Here is a 10,321-nt window from a genome sequence, read left to right on the forward strand (position 1 = left end):
CTGTTAGCACCCAGTTCAAATTCTAATAGGGGAGTCTATGCACTACTGGTGGGTTTTTCTGGTTCACCCCCTTTAGAAACCTACGGAGCAGAAGGTGGGTGTGAAGACAGAAAACTCCCCTTTGCATCCCAGGATGCTGCTCAGGGCTGCTGCTTGCCTCTTCACAGTATTGGTGCTGAACCCTTTATCCACTCTCACCTGGAGTAATTCTAGGATGTCAATGACATCCTTAGCTGTAGGGTCCTTTTTACTCTGACCATGCCACTCTAGGTAGACCTTCCACATAGAGCTATATGTTCTATAAGTCGAGGCCATGTGTGAAGCCATGTGTTTCTAGGACCCTCCCGGGCTCTTAGTCTTCAAGCAGTTAGGTGGAAAGGCTCTGGGTCGGAATGGAGTAGTCCTTGCCTGAGTACATGTCTCCTGTTTGGTAGTTACCACAGAGCTGGTCTGGAAAGATGCAAGAGTTCTGGGAACCATGGCCTCCTCGACCAGTGTTGGGTGATGAGGATCATCTCTGCTGCTTGATCTTCTGGATCATTCTTGGCAGGAGACTGAATGGTGGGAATGCATATAGGAGACCCATTGGCTGCTCTGTCACCAGTGTCTATGCCACGTGTTCCCTGAACATTGTAATGTGACATAAACATTGCTGTCTGAGCGTTTTGTCCATGACTGGTTATCCAAAGAGCTGTGCTAGCTGCTGGAATACCTGAGGGTGTGTCAGTCTATTTCTGATGGTTTGGTGGTTGAGCCAGCCTTTGTTTTCCACCCCAGTGACATGTTTTGCCTTCAGAGAAAGGATGTTCCCTTCTGCCTATTTGACCAGTCCTTTGGCCTCTTCCATCAGATCTCCCCAATAGTTCAAATATGCCTTGGCGGAAATATTGTCTGAATGTATCAGCAAGTGTATCAGCATCCCCTGATCATAGTTCCGAACTGCAGTATTGCCAAGTGTACTTCTCTCAGGGCCAGCCAATTTACACTCATGTTCACTTCTGATCTGGATCAAGTTCCCTGAGCTGTGTGGCATTGCATGTGAGCTCCCCAGCCTGATTTGCTGGCGTTGGTGGTTATGACTTTCCATTGGGCATTCTGTAGGCTGACTCCCTTCATTAGTTTGGGGCCAGCTACCATTTCAGTTCTTCACACATAGACTTTGGAATTGCTATCTGCAAATGGTGTGCTGATGTGATGTGGTCCTGAAATGGTAGAAGGATCTGAAGAAGGGGGTGTTTGTGGAAGCATGCCCAATCCACCAATCCTTTGCATGAGACCATCATGCCTTGAAGTTGGGCCAGGAGCATGATGTCTGCCTCTTCTGCCTCTCGTCTCTGTTGGCTTAAAGATCTGAGCTTCAAGATTTGTTCCTCTGTGAGGTGAAGACGGTATTTTTTTTTGGAGGCTATCTGTACTCCCAGGTGAATTATGTTTTGTGGGCTCTTCTCCATGTTTAGCATGAAGCTGTGTCTTCCGAGTGTGTCCAGCGTACTCTCAATATCCCTCTGACATCTGTCTCTTGTCAGGGCCCAGATCAGAATGTTGTATAGGTATGGAGGTAAGCCCCTAATGCCGCCAAGACCTTGCTGAATACTCTTGGCATGGACATGAGGCCAAAAGATAATGCCCGGTATTGCAGAGGTAGATTTCTGTAGCAGAATCTGAGGTGTTTCCTTTAGCTCTTGTGTATGCGGTGTGTGGGTCTGTCTCTGATAGAGCTATGGAGGCCATCCAGTCCTCCCACTCTTTCGCCTCTGAAATGGAGTTCATTGTCTCCATCTTGAAGTGTTCATACTGGATGTGCTTGTTGAGCCATTTGAGATCTAGGATCTTCGGCACCAGAAAACAATTGAAGACACCCCCACCCCTCTCCCTACATAGGACGTGCTTGATTGCTTGTACGTTCATTAGGTGTTCTTTTGCTTTCATGTATGCCTTGTGCTTCTCTGCTTTCTGGGAGCAAGAGTTGCCCACAAACTTCTCTCTTCTTGAAAACTGCAAAGGGTACCCTGAGGAAATCATACAGTTGATCCATCAGTCCAATGTTGTCCTTGCTCACTTGTGGGCAAAGTGTAGGAGTCTGCATCCTATAGGGGGCTCCATTATTTGTTGCATGGTGCCACTGAGCATTGCCCCCTTTCTTGGCTTGCTGAGGCACTGTTCCCCCTGCCTGATTGTGTCTTGGAGTGCCTGATCTGTCCCAATGTGAGCGGAAGGAGTTAGAACTCCACTTCCCTTTCCCTTGGCAGTGCCAAGGGGAAGTTGATCTGTCCAAAGCATGGTCGCTCTGGTCATCTCTGAACTCTGCTAGGAGTGTCCCATTCTGAGTCACCTTTATAGAAAATAATTTGGGAGAGGTAGCACCAAGATGTGTGGCTGGCCGTCTGGGAAGGCATTCTTAGCTCCGCCTCCTCAGGTGCTGGTCCCCCCTGTCTCCTTCAGCTTCTCTTTGGGTAGTTCCAAAATCCTCTTCGCCTTGGCAGCCATGGATCAAAAGTATTCTGAGGTGAAAAGCCTACCCTTGGGTAGGGAGTGACTTCCATCTCCTCCTCTGAAAGCTCTCCCTCCTCCTCTGAGGTATGATCCAGATCATCTGATGAGACCAAGCCTAATGTATTAGCCATCCACCTGCTATTCAAGCTGCTTTTTACTATGGCTTTGTCACTGCAAGACCTGCAGTTTATCTGCCTAGGCTGCTTGTTCCTGTGCGACCTTCTTCTGGTACTGGGACTGAGGATGAGAGGGACTCCCTTGATACTGAGCAGGTTGGTGATAGTAATGGTGAAAGAGATGAGTATGGGCTGAAAGGAGATGCCCTCTGTTGCCTCCTTCTTGAGCTATGGGTTTTCCTTGTGCCCTTTCTTCCCCGTCCCCTTCTCTCCTGCTGGTTTGGGGTGGGAATTAGTTGGGGAGGGGTGGTGAGTTTGCCTGTGCTGGAGTGGAGGTTTGGGTAGCTGATGCCAGTTGAGCCACTACTATCCCCTGAGCCCCCTGCGTCATTATTCCTCTTACCCAGGATATGAATCTAGGAAGCTTCTCCCCTGGCCATGTGGATGCTGCCCCATTGGGTCCTAGGGAACATTCCCCTTCTGATGGCTGTGTCAGTGGTGCCTGGTACCTGTTTGAGTGGCCTTGGTAACAGCTGGATCCTGTCTCCTGCTCTCCACTGCTATATCCACTAGCCTCCTCTGAGAGGGCACCCTCTGATGGTGGAGATTGGGTGCTGGGCAATGCCTCTTACCCTGTTCTCTGGCCTGTGGTGAGGAGGGAAGTGCATTGAGTTGGGTCCTTGTGGGCAAGGTAGGCCCAAGATGGTGCCTGCAGCTGTGTTAGCCAATAAGACGATGGACATGGGCCACACTGCCCTCCTGCCCCTTGCTAGCCTCCAGATCTGCAGTTGGCTTGCAGGCGGAAGAAGACTCTCAGGTTAAAAAGCAGTCCTTTGGTTTTGTCAATGATAGAGACTACGGCGCAGGCTAAACATGCACACGGGAGCTCCCTGTGCTAAACAAAACAGCTGAGAGGTGGGAAACACATTTTCAGTGGAGCTGGTGTGCGTCTCTCCTGATCGCTCTGTCCTACTTTGCTCAGTCCCTCTTGACCCAGAACGCTTCTGCTACTCAGAGAGAGGTAGAGCTCTCCCTTGCTCTTGCAGGCAGTCTGAGGCATGGAAAAGGGGAGCGTTCCAAAATTCCCCTGAGTCTGCTCTAGTGCCATCTCTGCGGCATTGAATTGAGGCAGGTGGAAAAGGGAAGCTAAAGGAACAAAGCCTTGGAGGAGCAGGAGGACTGTAAAAGTAAATTAAATTCAGGTAGAATCCAAAGAAAACCCTCCAAAAGGAGAAATAAGTAACTCCATAGAAAGGCAAAATTAAATCCAAGCAAAGAAGAAAGGAAGTTTTTAGGGTCACTGAATTTGTTCAGCACTGGAGAAAAAAAACCCATCTGCCCATCTCGAAAGGCAGGGACAGTCTGGGGACCATGGGATGACTCCTCCCCCAGCAAGGATCTTCATGAGACCCTGCCTGCCTGTCCAGACAGAGGAGAGGAGTCGTCCCAGCGTAAAGGCTGTCCTCCAGGAGCCTCTGGGGAATCATGAGTGCACAAGGGTGGAAAGGAATGGATGAGCCTTGGACTTGTTTATGCAATGTCAAACTGTAGAGCTACCCATAACTAAAATCAATATTGTTTCAATTAGTCATATAACACATTTATTTTTCCATGTATGAAATTAATACATAAAAACAGGAAGGATAAATTTCAGATAAAATTTAGTTACAGTTAGAAGGTTATTTATTGCTACCCCTTATGTGATTCAGAGGAAGACTGAAACCACTGTAACTTTACCTTTAACAAATTATGTATTATCTCAGACTATAGGAATCCATTGCACTGAATATGATAACTTGCCAGAATATCCGTACTGTACAGAATATCATTGTATTCTGTATTCTTATCTAGTTAAATAAGAAAAGTATTGCTTTTTATTTTCTCCCTCCCCAAGAAAACCATTTCTGTTTACTTCAGGCAAAAGACCTAATAGAGAAATTTTTTAGCCAGCAAGTTGAAGTTCTTGGGAAACGGACAGCACCGCTGCCTGAGATCTACTATATTGAAGGCACTCTGCAAATGGTGTGGGTTAATCGTTGTACTCCAGGTTATGGAATAAATCCTCTACTACATCCAGATTGTCCTAACTGTTGTGGTAGGTAGAAAGTATAACAATCTCACAGGTTATAAATCTTAATTTTTAAGAAATACTTTTTATTTCAGTGGAATTAGCAATTGTCCTTTCATCATTTCAGGTAATTTAGTTCATGGGCATATGCTGGAGGTATTGAAAAATACTAATTAATTGCAAATATATGTTAATTACTAATTGGTTAATATGGTGCATTAGAATGTTAATAGCCACGTAAGATGTGTCTGCAATTGCTGGCCTGTCTACAAAGTACATACAAATACATGGAATAACTACACGAATGAGTGTGCAAACTTCAACCTCAAGTGAGATGTATAGATGTAGCCATTTAACTTGCTACATTCATACCCTTTTGAGTAGTGTTAGAATGATGCTTGATGCTGAAGAGATTGCCTGTCTCTGCCAAGGGATCTTGCATTATGCAAAATTCATTGTAACTGAATGCAAGTTTGGCTAGGAGACCTAAAATAAACCATTGTGCTGATAGATGGTATTTGAAGTGCAAATTTTAAAATACAGCAGTGATTGTGTTGTGCTTATTTTATTTTATTGTATTTTTTTTTAAGCCTTGATATAAGGCTATGAGTTATGTCATCAGTATTGTGGTGAATTCCATCTGAATCTGCCCTTGAGTGTCTCATGTTCTGTTGGAGGTCTGCGGTATGGGTGCATTTCTGTCACATTTTAGCCAGTATAGACAGACTTTTAGGCTGAAGGTGCAGTCATCCAGATCTAAGTCTGTGGACTGAAGCATGATCTTTTATTATGAAAGAGCCTTTGAAATATGCTTCAGAGTAGTATAATTTCACAGGGAAAAGGGAGATTATTTCAAAGGGGAACATATGTTTAACTACCAAGTTCAGCTATTTGTCTATCTAGCTCAGTGTTGTTTGCACCCCAAGAGCTCTGCAGGGTTTCATGCAAGAGTCTTTTCTAGCCCTACCTGGATATACCAAGGATTGAATCTGGGACCTTTTGCATGCAAAGCATATGTCTTGCCACTGAGCTAGGACTCTGTATAATATAGTGTATAATGTAATCTGCATTGTATTTGCTATAAATCAAATAGAAAATGTCACTTAGAACAATTTAACATGTTCAGTGCACTAAAATATTTGTAAGGTGTGAAACGGCACAATAGGCCATAAAATAAATCAAGTAGAATATACTTGTCGGGTTGAAACAGCACCATGGAAGCTGATGTCCCCTAAAGACAACTTAGGTGTAGTTTATTTATTGTGTAGGGGGCGCGGGTGGCGCTGTGGGTTAAACCACAGAGCCTAGGACTTGCCGATCAGAAGGTCGGCGGTTCGAATCCCCGCGACGGGGTGAGCTCCCGTTGCTCGGTCCCTGCTCCTGCCAACCTAGCAGTTCGAAAGCATACCAACGTGAATAGATAAATAGGTACCGCTCCGGCGCGAAGGTAAACGGCATTTCTGTGTGCTGCTCTGGTTTGCCAGAAGCGGCTTAGTCATGCTGGCCACATGACCCAGAAGCTGTACGCCAGCTCCCTTGGCCAATAAAGCGAGATGAGCGCCGCAACCCCAGAGTCGGTCACGACTGGACCTAATGGTCAGGGGTCCCCTTTACCTTTATTTATTGTGTAGATAAATGCTATTTACTTTATCAGCAGTGATCTAAATAAGTGCCAGATCACCCATTCAAGTTCCCCTTGCTTGCCTTCTAAGAGACAGAAATTATGCTGTGTTCAAAAATGCAAGTCCTTGCAGATCTAGATCTTTCTCCCATTGATTTTGCTTAAGAATCTTATGAAATCTTATGTGAACTCTTGGGGCCAGTTAGGAAATAACAATCTTGGCTTAATAAATGAAGTTCATGAAGCAAAGAGTGATCATTGTACCTTTGTGCTCCTTCATGTTGTTATATGTAAAAGGGACACTGTTGAAGTTTTTGTTCAATTGATTGAGGAACTTTTTTGAGCTGTTCCCTGTGTGGTTGTACATGGACTGTACAACTGTACACTGAAGCCTTGAAACAAACACTGAAGGTCTTTTCACAGCTCTGGGCTGGGCTCCAAGATTCAGGGCTTAGCCACACTTACCTTTGCCCTAGACTTTCTAGGCACTGATCTATGCTTTAAAGTTCCATGCCCAAGATCTTCTTTTTTTCCTTTTCCTTTGTCCCACCATTTCCCCCAGGAATTAGAACCTGCTTCTTTACCGCTGAATTGGAACAAACAGCAATTCAGGTTTTCCACGGGGAACATGGAGCTTTAAAGCGTAGGCCTGTGCCTAGAAACGCAGCACGGAAGGAAGTCTGAATGAGACTAGACAAAAGGAAGAGAAACCTCTCCAGTTCTCATGTCATCTTAAACATTTGAAAGGTTCTCCTCTTCCATACCATCCTTGGCACTGTATGGAGCAGAAATATTCAGGCAACTACTGTATTTTTCTCTCTATAGGACTCACTTTTTCCCCTCCAAAAATGAAGGGGAAATGTGTGTGCGTCCTATGGAGCGAATGCAGGCTCCTTGGCTTCAGTGATAGCAACGCGAAGCCTCCAAAGCGCAGAGGGAGAGCTCCCCCCGCGCTCCGAAGGCTTCGCATTGCTTTCACTGAAGCCGCCGGAGCGCAGGGAACTCCTGCTGTGCTCTGGGGGCTTCAGGCAGCTATCCGCAGGCCTTCGGAGCGCAGCAGGAGTTCCCGCCACACACTGAAGGCTTGCGGATAGCTGCCTGAAGCCTGGAGAGCGAGAGGGGTCGGTGCACACCGATCACTGAAGGGGCGTTGCGCAGAGAGGGAGAGCTGTGCAGCGCTCCTTCAGTGAAGCGGGAGGAGAAATGGAAGGGGCTCCATTTTTCCTACCGCTTCGCTGAAGGGGCGCTGAGCAGAGAGGGAGAGCTGCGCAGCACCCCTTCAGCGAAGCGGGAGGAGAAATGGAAGGGGCCCCGTTTCTCCTACTGCTTCGCTGAAGGGGCGCTGAGCAGAGAGGGGGAGAATTTTTTGTTTCCTGTTCTCCCCCTCCTATGGTCCGGTGCGTCCTATAGAGCGAAAAATACGGTAAATCATAGAATCGGAGAATTCTTTGTTCGTGTTTAGTGTGTTAGCTCGTATGACTCACTAAAGCCACACAACAGATTCCACAAGCACACTAGTTTGCCTGAACCTGAGTCTGCCTTGGGTGCTGATGGGGGTGTTGTGTCAGTGCGGGAGCTGAACCTGCTTCTTGCTTTCCTGTCCCTTCTTTTTAATCTTAAACCCTGCCCTTCTGAATATACTGTATAGCTTCATAGAGCTATAACTGTTAAACCAATTTAAAGGATTGTTAGTTTAGACAGCAGCCTAGGGGGTCTGTTGCCACATCTAGTTTGACTATTAAACTGCTTGAACAGTCTCCTGGTGGAAGGGCCTTGGCAATTAAAAGTGGTATTAAACATTGTGTAACTAGGGTTTAAACAAGAGCTACAAGGGTCAAGACAGGGTGAAACTAATTCCCCCTCCTATTATATGGCTGGGGGAGCCCTGCTGTGGATACTCTAAATACTTCATTATGCAGATGCTGTTTGAAGAAATTCATATAGTGGATGCTGAGCAAATCCATCCCCTGATGACCAATTTATTTAGAGCAACTGTTGATTATATTATGCTTAAAGGAGGACATGGACCCCACAAATGTTATACTTCTTAAAACTGAAGTAGCCCATGATGAATGCCTATTTATTTGACTCTATGCCAAATAAGCTAACATAGGCAAATGTTCTTGCAAAAAAAATAGTAGTAGTGATATTTATTTACTTAATTTCTAATCTAGCCACCCTTTCACTGACAGGTGATTCCAGGGTAGTTATTACTTAATGAAAGCAAATGCTTATACCATAGTTCAATTCAATTGATTGATATAATATTAAATTTTCATGAAAATACCATTCAAATACTGTTTGGCAATGCTTAGTTCTAACTGGCCTGCAATATTTTGATCACTAGGTGGAGCTAATGCTATTTAATAAAAATCTACAATATGAAAAGCAAGAGGATAAGGCAGTGTATTCCTCTGAATACTTCAAATAACAGCCTGGGAATCTCGTGGAGAGAGTGCTTTTTCCCTCAGCTCCAGCTTGCAGGCTTCCCATTAGTATCTGGTTGGTCCCTGTGAGGACAGGGTACTGCATTTAGATGGGCCTTTGTTGTGATCCAGCCAGGCTCTTATGCTCTTTTATTCTTAAATCTCAGTAAGTCCAGTGGAACCTACAAGTAAATATGGATAGTGTATGTAATGTAACATTGTCCATTTCCTAGGAGTTATTTCCATACCAGCATCCAGCATTATGTCTGCACAGGTGTTAGTTTGCAAACTCTGGTTATGTTCTCATGTCCTAAAAATCATACACTGAATATGGAACACATACAGGTAATGTGTAATGTGTTGGCATGAATGAAACTAGTAAATCTTGGTGACCTGCTGTTCACTTTTTGGGACAACTGATCAATAGGAGGAAATGCCACAATACTGAATACATAACACACAGGTTCTTGCTTGTCTTTTATAGACATTGCTGTTTCAGCATATTGAGAAATCCATGAGAATAATAGAAACCAGAATGAAGAGAACTCGTAGCATCCATTGGGGCTATATGGTTCCAAGAGTAATTCATGGAATTTGGCCTTCATTATCTCTCTATAGCATGTGTTCATGCCTTCAGAAAATCTGTATATGGAAACTGGTTTACACAAATCAATTCAGTTTTCCAGTCATGAAGCTATCACTGCAGCTTCTTAAAAATTATATTGTTTGCCTAAAAGTAATTCAGAATATAAGGCAGGGATGGGGAGCCTGACATGGCCGCCCTCATACACCACATTTGGCGGGTGGGTGAGGCCATCCAGTTGTCAATTGCTTGATGTCACAATGGCATCAGGTGATGATTGTAAGGACTTAAAGCACCACACAGGCCTTGCAAAGATCCCTGCATAGTGCTTTGGAGCACTGCTGATCAGCAGGTTTGAAGTCATGGCCCATCAGCTGTTGGACTATGACTTTATACTTGCTTTCTGTAAGGATTGGGTGCTCAGTTGATTTCCTCATGAAGAGCTCAGTCACACAGTTGGTCCAGATATGTCTGTCTGCCACACACTGATTGTCCCATATGATGTCAAGTGGGCCTGCTTTTGGAAAACAAACTTGAAGGCTCAGTTGGGACCCCTGCCAAGCCACAATTGACCCACAAGCTGGAGCCTCCTCACTCACCCCCGATACAAGGAGTTAACTTGGTGGCCATTTTGACCAGGATAATTTATTCCAACTGGCAGCATCTCTTTCCCAGCCTTGTTACTGAAGATCATTTCTAGACATGGCAGAATTTGAAATTTATATGAAGAATTAAAGCAGAATGAATTTCAGAGTTCAAAAATCCTAACAAATTCTCTATAAATGATTTTTTAAAAATGATTGTTCAATGTGTTTGTTTACAGTGGTTTGCAGTCCAGGATCCTATAACCCTCGTGAAGGAACTCACTGCCTTCCATGCAACAAAAGTTTGGAATATGGAGCAACACATTGTTAACAGAATACCAGCGTAGACCTTGTGCTATATTTAGTAGCACTGATGTACTTGATTTATAATATCTTTGTAATGCAAATAAAATGATTTTTTTAACTCCAA

At 44.7% G+C, this 10,321-nt stretch overlaps 1 protein-coding gene across 3 annotated transcripts in view; it reads left to right on the forward strand.

Annotated features, from left to right (window-relative positions):
- ZPBP (zona pellucida binding protein) overlaps positions 1-10,321 on the forward strand; it is a 33,022-nt gene extending 22,701 nt beyond the window's left edge. For 2 of the 3 annotated variants that reach the window (XM_083583993.1, XM_083583994.1), the window contains one exon: positions 10,131-10,321. In XM_083583993.1, the coding sequence (XP_083440119.1) occupies positions 10,131-10,238 (108 nt within the window). In that variant the 3' untranslated portion in view covers positions 10,239-10,321. Of the gene's footprint in view, positions 1-4,526; positions 4,705-10,130 lie in introns of all 3 variants that reach the window. The other variant, XM_083583992.1, reaches the window with a different exon arrangement.

Source organism: Podarcis filfolensis (genome assembly GCF_964270895.1).
Source record: "Podarcis filfolensis genome assembly, chromosome: 13".
Taxonomy (NCBI): domain Eukaryota; kingdom Metazoa; phylum Chordata; class Lepidosauria; order Squamata; family Lacertidae; genus Podarcis; species Podarcis filfolensis.